This window comes from Paralichthys olivaceus, chromosome 3, assembly GCF_024713975.1.
Source record: "Paralichthys olivaceus isolate ysfri-2021 chromosome 3, ASM2471397v2, whole genome shotgun sequence".
NCBI lineage: Eukaryota > Metazoa > Chordata > Actinopteri > Pleuronectiformes > Paralichthyidae > Paralichthys > Paralichthys olivaceus.
This window is the reverse complement of record NC_091095.1, coordinates 16448687-16465416: the sequence shown is the minus strand read 5'-3', so window position 1 is coordinate 16465416 and position 16730 is coordinate 16448687. Positions and strand designations below refer to the sequence as shown.

Here is a 16730-nt window from a genome sequence, read left to right as displayed (position 1 = left end):
AGGACATTTATACTGTTTTCAGAGAGGAACTGCGAAAAATGTCAGGAAAATTGGGTCCAGACATTTTGCCTTTCACATATGAAGAACACAGCAGGAGATTGTCTGGGGGTCAGACGCGTTCACAAAAACAGAAACATTTCTTTGTGATGTCTGGGTGGGGCATGTCAGAGGCAGGACATAACATATATATTGCACTGCAGAAACCATGTGTTTTTGTTTATAGCACATTGAAGTTGATGGGAAACTACTGAGTCATTATTATGTTGTGTTGAAAAAAATACTTGCTGAAATATTCTAAAATGTTTGCATTCTTCCGGTTTAATGTCTGTAGGGTGTTAGGTGCAGTAAACAATTATTTGTCCAGTCACTCCATTTGGTCTTATTGGGTTTAACGTTAGTTCATGATAATTCTTTTTATTCTTTGCAATTTAGTTGCACTGTAGAGCACTACTGTGCAGTTAGACATCAATTGAAAATCCCACTATTGTGCTTGCCCAGTTCCCTCACAATATAAACAGTCTGCCAACCACTGTATGGTGTTGTTGGCTACACTAACATTTCTGTTAAATGACACCTGATGTCTGTGAAGGCATAAGTCATTGTTGTTTTAACAGCTTCATTCAAAATGCAATTTGAGACCACTGTTTTCACAATTATCTGTGTTTGAGAGCCAAAGAGTGTGGACAAAACGTCATAGTTTCACTTGGATGTGCCACGACTGAATGTTGCCATCAGCTCCAGCACAATCAAAAAAGCACAAATGTGGCTAATGCATGAATGAAGTATCATAAAAAAAGATATTCAACAGAAAATTGGAGTGAGTTTCACTTATTTCCATCGTACTTTAAAATTTCATTACAGTCTTGAGTGCAGGCTCTTCTAAAAGCTATTTCCCTCTGGTCCTCTGGACAAACAAACATGGCCACTGTTTTTTTACCTGGATTTTAACAGATGTTATGTTCTCTATAACACTTGAGGTTATTACAACATAGCTCATGATTTGTTATTGTCTGATGCACTGCCATTTACATTTTGTATACATCTCTATGTGACGACCAGAAGTAAACTATTTTGGTATAAATGTTAAAGCTAGCTTTTTTGGAGTCTCATTTTCTGACATAAAATCTATTAACTCAAAATGTTTTCTCAAAGTGTTGATACAAAATTTCTTGCTTACAAATTTCTTCTATAACATAAATTTTCATGTCGGAGAGCAGCGTATAATCCAAGCACAGAAGTCAGCTTTCATTACTGGCATTACCGGTGGCTTCAGATGAAGACTCCCACAACAATAGTGGCTCTGGCTCATGACTCGTGCTGCCTGAATATTCAATTGCTAAAGGATTTAAAATAAATAATGTAGCCAACAGTAGTTTCAACCATCTGTCATTTGGTAGGAGAATGACAAATGGTCTCAAAGGTCATCTCAATGGTCATAGGATTCCGTCAAGTTTTCTAAATTGATGAAGCAGCCATTCAGACTGTATGTCTGGGATTTGATTCATAATCAATATCCAGTGATAAAAAACATTTTAACTGATGAATGCTCATATATAAAATTAGCTATATGTACAAGCGCAAGAAAATACTGAACAATTTGTCCCTGTTTTCAGTGACAATATTGATACAATACTGGTCAACTAGCACAGGCACAAAAAGTTTGTTTGTAGACCAAAGATCAAACCATGGCCTATGCTCTGACCGATTTCTTGAAAAAGACAGAGTAGGTCAAGGAGTCTGCTCCGTGTCCAGTGACACAAGCTTGACATGGTCACATGTGTCAATGCTACCACAGGAAAGAGCAACACTGTGACATTTGGAGTCATATTTTGGCCTTAGTGGTTATGGTCACCCCTTGCAGCGTCCTGTGATCTGCTGAAACTGGGGAGTCAGCATTCCTTAAATAACCATCGCACTGGCACAGCCTGACCAGCGTCAAGCAACATAATCCCCACCCAGTCTCCATGACTTCCCATATCATTCCCATAGGGGTAGAGACAGGGGGTAGACAGGAGCCAGGCACTGTAAGCTGACCTCCTTAATGTACCCTATAGCTTGCCACTGAAAGTACTTGACTAAGTATTGATCCTCATCTACATGTAAACCTCTGGCATTTAACTGAAACTCTTAAATTAAAATCTGGATGCTTTCAAATAATACGATTTAAGAAGGTGTCAATGCTTCACCCATAAACACAGATAAATTCCAGAAATCAATGGCATTTACCTTATAAAGTGTAAACTGAGTGGATCTCATTCAGAGGTCATTAAACAATAATGAAGATACATTTCATTAGACTCAGGACACAATAATACCCAGTTGCTTGGTCTTGAGCTTTGGACATTTCAGTTTAATCAAAAATCAAAATGTGTGTGAACAGTCTGGACCAACGGACTAAAAGACAAGATGTCAATCCGGATCACACTGAACCATGGTTTAGGTTGTTTGCAGTGTGAAATAGTTTTTGGATAGTTCTGACTATTAATTCAGTTGGAGAAAGTTGAGACAGCATTAGATATTAGAAGAGAGAGGCGGCTCAAACATTATATCTGACTATATAATGTTGGAATGACAAGGACATTGTTGCATTTAAGCTTGTTTCGTGTAATGTGCCTGAAGTTGGTGATGTTACAGTGAAAACCAAAATGAAACAAGCCTGCTCTTTCATTTTCTCCAATCAAACAGAAAGAATGTTTCTCGACGAACTGATAACACGGCAAGGTCAGATGTACACCCGTCTAAACCAAGTTTATGTAGAAGCAGACCACATAGGTGATGGAGACAGGACATCCCTACTTTATGTTAAACACAAGTCTTGCTCCCTAAATTGCCATTTGAAACCAAAACTACCAAATCTGATGTATTTCCCACTTTCATCACTCAGCAACTGTAAAATGACAGATCTGGACAGGCAAGACATATTTATTGTTGCCTTGTTTTGCTGGCCCTGGCATTATGTAACAAAGACCTACACTAGCAAGAACTAAATATTGGTTTACTTCAAGAGCTTGTTATTAAAATTAACTGGATTAAAGATGACGTCATGTATTGCATCCCTATGTTCATTGACATACTGATAATTTATTCCATTAAATGTAAATGCAACACATAATTCACTGCTCACAAAAAGATGAGTGCCGCAACTGTGATGCATGTCCTGAATAATTCATGCAGGTTATAATTAGAATTAAAACCAATACCTCACCACAAGACAAAAGCTGTGACAAAGGCCAACAAAAAGTTTTAACAATCACACCGGACTACTAAGCCGTCAACTATTTAATGCTGCCATGCTAATACAGGCCTATTACTTTAGTTCACTTTAGTTCGTTTTTGCTCATTGTATTTTCTGAACAAATGACTCTTCCAGTTCTGTGTTACAACAACAAACATCCAGAGACATAATTATCAACTTTTATCTGCCCCCCCCCCATAACCTTCAGCTTGATGACGCTCAAGTAGCTTTACTCATTTCCTATTGCTTATGTCACAGCCTGTTAAAAAAAAGAGAAAACATGAGTCTCTGGGCTGCTAGTCCCACTGCAGTAGCTCCAGTTCACTTTGTCCTCAGACGACCAACAGAGGAACCGGCTGACAGTCACGTCTCATACAGGAAGCACAACTATTGCTAGTGGCTGACTGCTGTTCCACTACACAAACACAATAAGAATCACTCAGTTTTTAATAAGATTCTTGGAACTAGTTAACATTGCCTCACCGAAACAGATTTGCAGTGGGGCCAACATGTATCATTTAGTCATCTTACATTGGAACAAGTCTGTGAACATTTTGTTTCTTGATCTCCAAAGAATCAGAGTAGTGACTTTACAGTAAGTCTGTTGAAAAATAGAGTTTAAAAGTTCATGTTGCATATTTTTTGAAAGCTTGAGTTTACAATTTATCAAAGCTGCTGCGCTACAGCACACTGGCCTGGAACAGCCTCGATGAACGCAAGTGGTCAAGGGGAATGACCATAATTGTCCAAGCAAAACTGGGGTCATACACATTACCAGCTTTGTCTGATCACGTCTGTGACCACGCCATAACCTTTTCTTCTGAAGGCTTGTGTGATTCTGTAGCTCTCTTTCTCTTCCTTTATTGAGTTCCCAGCTCACCCCAATTGTTGGGTGCCAGCCAGTGTTTGAATTATTAGGAAGCCTCAGCTCCTCTAAAAGTTACCAGAGCCACAATGAAAATATAAGTTCAAGTTTTGGGTGGTGGTGTGCCTGGGCTAATAATAAGCCCTTAATTTCATTGATCAATTACATTCCAACCACTAAACTAGATTGTCAACTTAGTAGCTTATCCAAGTTGGTCTGAACTTGGAAAAAAACAGAATATCACACATAACTTGAATCTCTCTGGTGAAGAAGTTTGGCATTTAGTTTAGAAGAGGGAAGATTTTTCATATATAGCATGACCAAATGAGAAAACAGACGTAGCTCAAAGTTTATAAAGATCTCCTACAGATACTTTAGTTTTTTATGCAAGTATAACAACATCTTTTGTCAATCTACTTTAGTACAGATGTGCTCCGTGTCACTGTGTTGCTCAATATATTTGCACTGCTCACCTCTCATTTAACCCTTGTTTCAATTTTAACCTTTAACTTTGCACGGCTCTGAGTGCGGCTGACTAAGGACATTTCTGGGTGTGTGCTCCCATAATGTAATGCATGAGCACATGCAATTAATTTAGACATGTGGCACACCTCCACATGCTAACTGTGTCAGATGGGTGGTATGATGTATACTCATCATCTGTCAGTGTGTGAAGCTACTGTGACTGGGTCACAACTAAAGCTGTTAACTGTTGTGATCATGTTGTGTTGATGCCTGCTTGGCCCTAATGTGTGTCTGTTAAAAAAAAAAAAAAAGCCTGTATTGTTATTATATCAGTACCATTTCTGTCTCAGTGGATATAATAAACAAAAAAAAAAAGAACCATAAGATTTGATAACAGATCTCCCAAAGTTTTAACCACAGTAACACCCCACCCCCTCGCCACACAAGGCCAAAATGTGATTTGAACAGTTGAGGTGCAGGATTCTCAAAATGCTTCTTATCAATTTAATGCTCTAAACACTCACAGTAAAACTCACCTCTATTCCATGCATGCATTAAATTACTCAACATCTAAGATCGTATCTAATAGTGAATAAGGGCTTTAACTTGAATAAGAGGGGAAATGTAGCAGAATATGTATTCAGAGTGCAATACGACTAGAGCAGGTAGCGAGTCTGCATCTCTTTAAGACCCACGTTCTTAAAGGTGCATCTTGATTCTATTGCATGATCTCGCATCCTTGGTCATACGTGTATGAGCCAACAAGCAACATTTCCTGTTTGTAATGCAGCGATCATACGTTAGCATATGTTGAAAATTAGATTTCATAAGGATGTGCGTTTAATGCGACTTTGTGGAAAGGAAACAATGGCGCTGTGGGTGGGGCAGCAATCTACCCCTCAAGGGGAGTCCAAGTGCCAATATCAACTCTGTACAGGCCAAGATGCTTGAGAGGTTTGCGTGTATAGTCCTGCCTCCTTATGAAAAAGTTCCTGCTCAGAATTATAATGACTCTAAATGATAACACATTGACAGAAATCCATCTGTCGCTATATGATTTTTCACACATGTCTGAGTTTGGTGTTGAAGCTATCCTGAATCATAAACAATGCTAGCTGGATGTAGCAGCACAAATCTCTCAGGTTGTATGATCTGTGTTTTAGCAAAATAAGTAAATCAATAATAATCACCTTTTTCTTTTTATAATCGTGCAACAATTCAGAATGATGCCATACGTGCCATCGTCCAAACATCAGAACACTCTAAATCTCTAAACTACAAAGGCCCTTTGTAAATGACATTCGGTTATTTGCCAACTAACTGTAGCTAGAATGACAACAGCTTAAAGAGTTGAAGGGTCGCCCTTTATTGACAATTTCGTCCGTGTGACGTAGCTCCACAGTTACCTGTCACGCTTTTATTGTTCTGGTTTATTGGTTGCAGTTGAGCACAGCCACTGAAGCTGGGGATAAGGCCCTTTCCTCCTGCATGGCTTGCCAGGTTTTCCCTGTCAAATATTTATAGAAGCTGAAATGTTAGATGGCCATCATCAGACCTACAAGCTCTCTGCACAAGAAGCCAAGCAACCACCAGCAGGAGCAGCAACAGAACAGAGAGCAGGTTTTGGATTTGAGGTAGTTAATTAGTTGGATCTCCAGATAAATAAGTTTGCAGCAGTTGTAAAGCTGTGAGGTGAATATGAGCCCTCAGGGGCAGGGAGGGGGCTGGGAGACATGGCCATGTTTCAGATGAATAATACTGGGTACTTTACCGAATTATTCACCACGTTGTCATCAGGCTGGGCTTGAATTAAAGACCGGACTACAGACATGTACCTTTAATGAGGTAGTGGGGGTGGCTCAGATCTTTAGTTACCTCTATGTGAGGCTACTTTAGCTAGCAAGGTCTGCCTGGTTCTTTGACAGCTTTAAACTTTCTGGAAACATCTGTCCCCACAACACAAGTTGTTCCATGTTTCCTTTAGAAATAATCACAGACATTCACGTAAGTCAAGTAACGAGTTCAAACTGTTGGAACAACTCAAACAAACGCAGTAACACAGTGAAATAAGAAGTGGAGCGCAGGATCCGGTGCTTATTAAATGACCGAGTCGGTGCGGAGCGAGCGAGTCTGGGTGTAGCTACGCGAAACAGCCACCTAACATCCAACAAGTCACCCGGCCAGAGGAGAGCTGCTGGCGGATAAAGTAGACGGTCAACCACGCCATAGCTCCCCCAGCCTGCTGCGGGTGGGTACGGCGGAATGACGGTAGCCGCAGCGGGCAGGGAGGCAGCCCGAGAGCCGTGGGGGGGTGGGGGGACTGACTGACCTCGCTCTGCCTGTCACCGAGTCCTCCGCCCGGACAGACCTCTACACGCAGAACCGGGGCGCCGCGGTGCCGGGGACAGCCCGCTTACCTTGCCGCTCTGGTAGCCCTCGAAGGCCCTCAGCGCGCTGTCAGTGAGTTTAACGTGGAAGACGGAGACATTGCTGCCGTTGCTCACTCTTCCACAGGACAGTCCGTAGCACTGCTCCTCCTTCAGCGCCGCCATCTTGCTACCGTTCCCACCACGCGCACGGACGCGCTCTGTTGTAAACCGAGAAGTCCCGTCGCTCCTCACTGAATATTCATGACGGAGCAGCCCAGCGCCAATGATGTGGCCCCGTACACACACACGTTAGACACACTTTTATCATCAATACTTAGAAAACATCCTCTCAGTATCTCACTCATTCACATGTCTTTATTCCAGCGCTGTAACTCATCGACTTTTTATGATCTCACAACACATTTCAGACAACACGTGAGTCCATTGGTTTCTGATGTCTTCGTATCTCTATTGGAATCATGTGAATGTGTGTTTTAGTTATTAACGCAGGTCAGATCATACGTGTCTCAAGTCATTTGGGAAAAAAAAACGTTGCTCATCAGAAATGCGGAGGAAGGAGGAAACGTCAGGTCATCACATTACGTCAGTGATACGTCAATGTCTGGAAAAAAACACAGTTCGGGAATATCCATAAAACTCGGGAATGTCCGAGTGTAAACAAACACAAGTGGGTAACTGTAAACACTGATTAACCGAGACATGTCAAGGACTTGTTTTATCATAATGTCCTCATAACCAAATGATTGTTTGAACACATTTACTGAACACATGAATATGCAGGGTTATAAAAGAGGATGTGTGTGTGACTCATACAGACATTACCACTCCTTGTGGGGCAATACAAATATATCAGTAATTATCACAATGTAATTTTCATCATTAGCAGAATAACAAAAGTCAAATATACATCTGCACAAATTGCAAAACAAGTGGACTAATTGCACAATTACAGCTTTTATCTCTATATTGCACATTTAGAAAAACAGCCTTGTATATAGTATTTCTATCTTCATTGAGTATTCCGGTTTTTATCTTATTTATATTAGGTTCTGTTTCTGTTTCTATTTTAATTGTATTCCTGTCAATTTTTGACATTCCCCAGAAGAGGATCAATTCATTTTTATCTTACCGGTCTTTCGATATAGTGCTTTTGCATTTTGCAAACACAGTGAAGAGGTGTAATGCATAATTGATCGACCACACATTTGTAAAATGTTTTGCTGCTTGTTAGCCTCTCCTAATAAAGAATCAGAAATTATAAAATGACACAAAAAGGAAAACACAGTTTGAGAACAGAAACATCTTTTTATTGAGATAAATATAAAATTAACAAATGCAGGGAATGCAAGGGACTTTATCATCATCACATTGTTTATCGTCAAGTTTTAAGCAACTTTTGGCTCTGTAGAACTGACTGTACATTGAAGAAGCCACAGATTTGGTGGAATCACATTTACTAAATGTATGAAAGCAAATAGCAAAAACAGTGTAATAAATAAACAATCAAAAGATTATAATTTAAACTCACAGAGAAATGCAGAAAAATGTAAGAGGATAAAGAGGGAAATAAACATGGTACTTGAGGGGTCATCTTTCAGCATTTGGTCTTAATCATGAAAAATTCAATCTGGAATTGGATAATAAAAATAAACTATCCTTCAGTATTATTCACAGTCATAATACAGAGAAACTTCACATACCATTATCTGCCTGTTTTAAAGGTAAAAGCTAAACCTCAACATGAAATGACTCATTTAGGAATGTTGAACATTCAGTACAGTATATCTACATTAGCTGACACTTTAAAGTACTTATACATGAGGGACTGAGAGTATAAAAGCATTGGATTATAATCAGATAGATGTTGATGATTCAGTTCCATGGTGCATTTTGAAGCCACTTAACGCTTTAAGTGGTCATCAAGACTAGAAAAGCTCCATATAAATACCGACCATTTACCATGTAACTGCATTGAGGTTTTTCTGAAGACAAGTCTAACACACTTCTCCTCAGCCAAATAACACCACGTTCAAACTCAACACGCTAACAACTAAAGAAATGGTGTCAACAATGAACGAAAGCCTCAAGTAAGGTAGTGCATTTTTGTAGGACAGTTGTAAGTTTGTCTTGATTTCTCTGGTCACTGTATGAATGGAGTCATATAAGAGTAACAAACAAGCAAAGTATCTTCCAGTGTGTGAACCTCAAACAGACAATCTGCAATACACCAAGTTGACATAAAACTTTGTACCACAATTAAAACAACGTGAAATGTGTTCCCCCTTGAATGTTAAGCGTTATCTGATACTGTAAAACTATAACATAACTTTACTGGGAAAAATATTTTATAAATATCTTCTATCTGGGATCTACGATAAACTATATTTCAATTTCCAACATCAACTACCAAAGACAACAACAATGGCAACAACTGAAAAAAACCCAATGTCTGGCAATGTGACTGATATGCATGAACATCCATACGATTGGAAATAACATTTCCCATATGCAAACATTGATGTTTAATTATTTATATATAGCGTTAAACTTCTCAAACATAGCAGAGAGTGACAGTGAAGAGGTGACTGACCCGACAGACATTTCCACCCCCTTTGAGCAAAGGTAAGAAGGCACTGCCAGATGTGCTTCTGTGTATGGGTTCTCACATTGCAGGGGTCAGACGATCACTACAGGCGTGGTTCAATTTCTAGCAGCTATGACCACGGATAGCGCTACACCCCCGATGGCTACCGCAGTGGCACCAAATAGCCACTTCCAGCTGAGACCCTAGGGAAATAAAGGAACGAAAGAATATAGAGTACATGTTAAGTACTTAGAACAATGATATATTGAATCAAGCTACAGTGAAAAGTGCAAGTAAGTGCTGGCTGTCAGTCGGATGTTCAGACATTAAAACATTTCCAGCCAACTACTTTCTTATTGTTTTAGTTGTGTCACTGCCACTTTTTTATTACCTTTAACCGAATGAGGGATTTCAGTCATCAGACATACAGATCTTATGATTTCATAGAAACAAGCAGAGAACAGCCCCTCCTGACATTTGAGTGAAAGTTGATTTTTAAACTTTAACTGCTTTTCTGTGTTTTTTCAGAATTTAATCACAGGGTCGGTTTGTTTTGGAGAGGATAAGTCGGCTACTGGTAAAAATCTTCTGAATGATGAACACTAAAGGAATCCTAGATGAGCTAATGTTAGCAGCAGGATCACAACGTCCGGAGTACGCCCAAGTGAAACACTGACTTAACGAGAAACTGCGTTATTCAGTGATTTTACAATGAACACAGAAAGAATTCTAACATAATAAAACTGCAATGACTTATTTAACAATAGAGAACACCCTCAAAAGAACACACACAAACAAGGCTACCATTTTGCACAAGTGGAAAACCCTGAAGTTATTCATCTAACTTGAAATATTCATTACTGATGGCCTCTTTATTAGCACACAAAGCTTCATTTAAATATATACATATCACTGCAACAGAACATACGTGACAGTGGATGAGTATCATGTGACGATGGCCACAGATTCAAATGCAGAAAATGTTTTCACTTTAAAATGTGTTTTCTCAAGGAATAACTGAATGTCTCACCCATGAAGACTTGGCCCGGTGTTTCTGTGTGCCGCTGTTGCTACTAGTGGGGTTACCCAGCATCTTCTTATACATGGCCTGCTCTGCTCCTCTCTGCTCTGAGTTCTTCTTCACCAGCTTGGAGAGCTCTGCATGAATCGTCTAAACAGGAGAGAGAAATGATGGGAAATACTTCCAATACACAAATACACACTCCACCCGAACAACCCAAACATCCCAACATGAAGAAAATAACATCCTGCTACTGTACAACAACCAAAGACTACATCACAAGGCTTTTCAAAAGGAATAGGACCTTGACGGATGGATCAATAGCTTCTGAAAAAAATGTTTATGTTGTCCTTTTTTGTCGTCTTGCAGGAAATCACAGGTTTGCATGACAAACTCAGCCTGCCATGTAGCCCAAGTCTTCACACATTATTCCATGGGTTCAGTTACTGTTGTAACAAATTTCCTGGATCTGAGTCACCTCACTGCTGTTAAGCTGTTGAGTGACTAGGCAAACAACTCATTTAGAGACAACTAAAATATTTGTGCTTTGGAAATGTGCTTCAGAAAAACTGATGAAGCACCATTACATACAATTTACTATAATGTTGAACCCAAAGTTGTTTCATATTTGAGGGAGGAAGTCGGTGTGAATGTCTGTACAAGTCTGTACCCTGAGGATTCGTCCGTTCCCATCTACTGCTGAGAGTAAGAGATGCATTTACAGCACAGTGTTCGAGCAGGAAACCCTTGGTGAGTTGGCATATTATGCAATCAGCTACCCTACCCACCAAAATTACAAAAAATGACACCACATTAACTTGTGTCCTCAGGGCTGGAATAAAGTCAGCTGAACAAACATTTTGACATCCCATCCTAACATCCTCTGTTCTGAGACAGTCTGAGTCTGTCTATACTGGAACTGTCGACTCTGCACGCCATATCAAACAGTGAAGAAACAACAGATAAAATAAGTCTCCATCGGAGCTGAAGATAGAGGGCGAGCATGTCTGTCAGTGATGGAGGAAGAGAGAGAGATAGTGTCATCTTGTCACTCCAAGACTCCTGTGACAGTTTAAGACCGCCTCTTTGATTATAAAGGGAGAGTTCTTGTATCGTCACTGAAGCACACCCACTGTTCTTGCTGTTAGAACGTGCAGTTCCTCACAGAGTCTTTTCATTATTTCAGCACAAAGAGACAAGCCTGTTTTTTTAACTTTAAAGGTCCAGTGTGTAAGATTTAGGTGAAAGGGATCTATTGGCCGAATTTGAACATAAAATAATCCTAGCAACATTGTCACTAGTGTGTTTCATCTAAAGTGTACAATGGTTTTTTCTTTACCCTAGAATTGCCACATGATATTTAAATACTTTATATTTTCATCGGGAGGGGCTGTTCTCTACAGAGGTCACCTTTTTTTTTTTTACAGTTGTCCAGACTGGACAAACTAAATACCTTTTGAGTTTTCATAAAAATTGAAGGCTACTACAGGTTTTTTATGTTTGGAAGGGAAGGGTAAGGTGAGGGCTATTCAGCTGTAACATGTAAATTCACCACTAAATTCTACACAGTGAACCTTTAAAACAACAACCTTAGATCCAAATTAGTAATGTGTTGGGAAAGATGTAAACATAGGCCCTGTTGAGACCTGGTGGTAACATCTGCCACCAGGTGGTATCAGCTCTTAGTACATTTAGCTGCCAACCTTCTGGTTGGAGTACGAACGCTCTACCCCACAGCCTGAGTATGTCATTTCTGTTTGGAAAGACCAAATTATGTTATTGACAGACAGGCCTGTTGTCAGTACATTTGTGTGTGTGTGAATTTTATTACTGTAAAAATATGGAAAATAAAAAATGCTGATGTCAGTGTTGATTTTGTGGCGATTGTTGCAAATAAATCAATGAATGTTCAACACTGAGAGTGTATAAATATATTCACATCATTACGCAATTGTAGCTGGTCAGAGGACGTCAGATAAGTAGATGGTCTTTGCAATCACATTAGAAAAAGAACTTGGTCACATTCTGTAAACAAAGACTTGTATAGGTATGCAAAAGATTCCCAACTACACACGGGCCAACAATTCAGCTATCGAACAAAGATGCAGTATTAAAAATCTTAATAATGCAGTATGTATTTGTACTGCGTGTGCTGGATGAAATGTGGTGGGCAAGCCATGTGCGGTTTGACAGATTGGTGTGGGACTGAAGTGGAGGATTCTGGGCATGAACGCCATGCTGCTGCAGCTTACAGCTAATCTAAGAAGCCCACGCACTCAGCTGAGTTTGTCAAATTCTGCCAAAGAACTGCATATACCCAACTCTATAAGCAGGAGAACAGGCACAGAGACTCAGCATTAGATATGGCTGAGCTGCAGGGCAAACCTATTTACAGCAACAACATGAAAACAGATCCTCTGAAATGATGAATCAGCACTCCACCTGACCTTGCAATACAAAGAGTGGTGAGATATTTGACCTCATGGCACCATCTACTGGTCGTAACAATAAACTGCAGCTTCTAGACAAAAAGACCTGTTTTACCAAAACTTGATGTGAAGAGGTAGAAAAGTACCTTGTTGCTTGGTTCCAACTTCAGCGCCTTCCTCAAAGTTTGAATGGCTTCTGTGTATTCACCTTGCAAGGCCAATACCTTGAGGGAAAACACACATGTAAAAGTCAATAAAACCATCTACCAGAGACCAACAGAAGGGAGAGTAACAGAAGAGGAACGTGTACCTTGCCCATGCGGAAAAGTGCTTTTATGTTCTCCGGCTGATGGGCCAGAGCTGAGACACAAGATTTAAGTGCTGCGTCATAGTGGTCCAGTTTAAGCTGAGAGGCCGCCATGTTGTTTAAACACTTAACTTTCACATCCATCAACTCGTCCTCCTCCTCAGGAGTAATGTCAACTGCAACAGAAGCACCCGGGTCAAAATAAGATAAAGACAGGTTTTTAAAAAGGGCCACAGACAAACAGAAGCTTGTGAGTATAAAGCTTATCAGTGCAAAATTAAAATGATTAATAATGTGTTAAATCATTGGGATGTTCTCTGCCTATCATTTCCCACTGGTGAGGTACTAAAGCAATAATCCCAATGCAAAGTATTTAAAAAGACATACACTGTAATTAACATATCAGTGACTCATGATTCCTTGACCTGCTCACCTTTGGAACTAGACTCTGTTATCTGCAGGGCAATGCTGTACGAGTTGACAGCAAAGGCGTAGTCCCCGCGCTGATAATGAACGTTGCCCCTCTCTCTCTTATGGCTGGCAAGGGCAATCTTTTCTGTAGGGGGCAGCAGCTCCAGGTCAGGAGCATCCGTAGCCTCCAGCAGTTCCACTTCTAGGCACAGCTCAGCATTGGGAGGGACCTTGGGTTCGAGACTGGCAAGCGAAATAAACACAGTTTCAGAGGGAGATTACATCGACTGGATAACTCACAAGGAAGTCAAGAACAGAGCCTGTAAGTAAAGTTATGTTACTTAAAGGTACATTTCCATATATTATTAGTTAAAAGCAAAGTAGATTTGGAAAATACAGTTTTTGTGTGAACGTTTTGTGCATATTAAACCCTTAAAGCCAAGATTACATTAAAACACAGTGCTAACCTCCCCCGGGTGCCATATGCATATTTTGCATCTGTATGGATGAGCGCCTTCTCTCCCATTTCCATGAGCTGCACCGTGAGATCCAGAGCCTGAAAGAAAAAAATCTCACTGCAGTAAGAAACCAATATGTACTTTATGCATAACCTAGATGAAAAGGTAAAACCACTCTTACATACTCTACTATACTATTTGCAAAAAAAGTAAGTGTTTACCTGGAAGACATCACCGTCTCCCAAAGTGAAAGCTACGTCAGACTGCTCCTCTACCAGTGTCCCATCCTTCAGGGAGGTCTTCAGATTAATCTTGACATTCTGTCCTTTCTGTGGCCGACTGTCTCTTCCTTCCCCTGCCTCCAGGACTTTTTTCTTCAGCTGGTCATTACCTAGGAAGAGATATTGATCCGTTAAGTTTCCCAGGTCCTCTGGTATGAGATATTCTAAGAGACAAGAACCTATGGTGAGGCAGCTTTTAAGCATTCATACTTTAAGCCTCTGGAAGACATTCTACCTGAGGACAGGAGAAAAACTGGAAGTGTTGAAATATTTAAATGCAAATTTAAAATCCTATCTCTACTGCCTGGCTTTTGATTTAGTTTGGTTTTAAGACATTGTTCTATTGAATATATGTTTTTAATTTCATTACATTTTTATCATATTTGTATACTTTTTAATCCAATTTCATGGTCTTTCATTTCCTCTATTTACTATACCTTTCATAGTTTTTTAAATATTTTCTATAACTTTAAAAAATCTATTTTATGGAATCTCTTAATCAACATTTGTACTTGTTTTGTCTGTTCTTTGGCTCATCAGTCAATCATTGGACAGATTGATCTCAATCATAACATCTACAGCACGAGTGACTGTGGAACACCTGTATGTCAGTAGCCTGCAAGTGCATCAAGCTCAGGACATTTGTTACAGATGGTGAAAATGTGTGAATCTAATCAGGCTAAAATTCCATCATCAATATTGACTCCATTCCTTCTGAGACACTTTGCACAAGAGTGTACTGAGGTGCATTTTTCTAAGATGTTTTTTATAACACACCTAGAACATCCATCCATTCATCGACTTGGCCTGGGGGATCCGAATCTGTGTCTTCATTTCTCTTGTCAGACCCATCTGTGCTTTTCCCCTTCCCTCCTCCAGCATCTTCCAGAGGAGGGGGGTCGTCGTCGATGTCTTCTTCGTCCAACACTTCAAAGTCCTCCCCGCTGTCTAGCAACGAGGTTCGTCCGTTCTTCGCTGCTGGTGAACTGTCATGGTTCTCAGAGACGTCCATCGTCTCCTCTTTGTCACCCATGAGCAGAACTCTGAGAGAGAAGGTGAGCAACTTTTATTATAGAGCAAAACCGGAAGACAACAATAATCACGAGCGTAGTTAACAGTAGTTTGACTTCTCACCCCTGCTATGTTACATCATATCACTGAGCTTATCAACATGCTAACGCAGAATCTAAGTCATCCGAAAACCACACAGAGCTGAGTCAACTGAAATCATTTAACACAGTTTATGATTAAAACCACAACTCGCCTGGTCAGTGTTTCTGCTGCGACAGGAGAGACGGGAGCCAAGCTAACCTCGCGCTTCCAGAAGTTTCTGTCAAGTTAAAGTGCTGCTACCTCCTCAGGCGGCTAACAGGCTGCTAACGTTAGCATTAGCTGTGTGTCCGGCTAGCTAGTGTTAGAGACCGTAAAGTGCTTCTTCTCCTTTTTATTTTAGCAATGAACGACTGAGCAAAGCGACGTCAGACAGACTGAGTCAGCCCCACGCGACGCAGTCCTCAATGATGACCGTAAAGTGAAGGTTACCTTCGGACACGAGTTGTTTATGCGGAGGCTTGTTTTGGTCCCGTGCAGTCTCCCCTCCAGCTCACAGCGGTGAAGTCAGTCTGATGTTGGCGCTAACACGAGACCGTATGTGACTGTGTGTTTTAATCATACCGACGTCAAACTGACTTCGTTGGCGCGGTGTCGACCTCACCACAATAAACTACTTCCGGTTAACCTTGAGCTCCTGTTCCTCTGTGTGACCTTTTCACCTGATGTGTCGTAAACAAGCACACATTCACTTCACAGTCAGCAAACATTAGTTCAAATATTAACTCTATCCAAACAGGGTTGGTGGCGAATCCTAGTTTATTTGGGAAATTATAATATATATTATTGTGGAGAGGTTGTGTATTATACACTATTGAAATGTAAGGTATTATTATTATGATTATTGTGATGATTATTATTATAATTATCATTATTATTAAGTTGTAACATTGTTCTTTAATGTGATGTGATCATTAAATAGCTTTTATTGTTTGTGTGTTTCTGTGTGCTATATAAATAAAGTTGGTTATTTATATTATTAGTGTTCCTCCCGAATGATGATTTATGATAACATGATAAAATTGTATGATTCTTAAGATGATTTAAAAGCACCTACATGTAGAACTGAGCCAAATAACGAGCTGTGGTAAATATTTAAAAAAACGTTTTAATGCTAGGACACTGTTGATTTCGCTCCTGAATGTAAACAACAGGACATTATCATGAACAGACG

At 40.0% G+C, this 16730-nt stretch overlaps 2 protein-coding genes across 3 annotated transcripts in view; both read right to left on the bottom strand.

Annotated features, from left to right (window-relative positions):
- The window catches only part of ell (elongation factor RNA polymerase II), a 32869-nt gene extending 25617 nt beyond the window's left edge, over positions 1–7252 (bottom strand). The window contains exon 1 of the mRNA XM_069522214.1: positions 6983–7252. Within this exon, the coding sequence (XP_069378315.1) occupies positions 6983–7117 (135 nt within the window). The 5' untranslated portion in view covers positions 7118–7252. The remainder of the gene's footprint in view (positions 1–6982) is intronic.
- Positions 7253–8240: 988 nt separating this feature from the next.
- fkbp8 (FKBP prolyl isomerase 8) lies at positions 8241–16170 on the bottom strand. Of its 2 annotated transcripts, none has more exons than XM_020081401.2 (9): positions 15989–16170; positions 15224–15489; positions 14387–14556; positions 14175–14263; positions 13730–13950; positions 13300–13472; positions 13136–13213; positions 10570–10710; positions 8241–9742 (listed from the first exon to the last, which is right to left on the bottom strand). In XM_020081401.2, exons 2-9 carry the CDS (start codon positions 15477–15479, stop codon positions 9656–9658), a joined length of 1215 nt encoding a protein of 404 aa, XP_019936960.1. In that variant the 5' UTR covers positions 15480–15489; positions 15989–16170; the 3' UTR covers positions 8241–9655. The 2 variants fall into 2 exon arrangements, with proteins under 2 accessions (XP_019936960.1, XP_019936961.1); XM_020081402.2 differs by having other exon boundaries at positions 15711–16070.
- Positions 16171–16730: the final 560 nt, after the last annotated feature.

Bases quoted from the DNA above. Each gene is read 5' to 3' on its own strand.
- fkbp8 (XM_020081401.2), bottom strand. From the start codon at position 15,479: ATGGGTGACAAAGAGGAGACGATGGACGTCTCTGAGAACCATGACAGT. The intron at 14,264-14,386 runs GTAAACACTTAC...TTTTTCTTTCAG, and splicing joins GAGACGGTGATGTCTTCCAG to GCTCTGGATCTCACGGTGCA. The intron at 10,711-13,135 runs GTACTTTTCTAC...TCTCCTGTTTAG, and splicing joins AGTTGGAACCAAGCAACAAG to ACGATTCATGCAGAGCTCTC.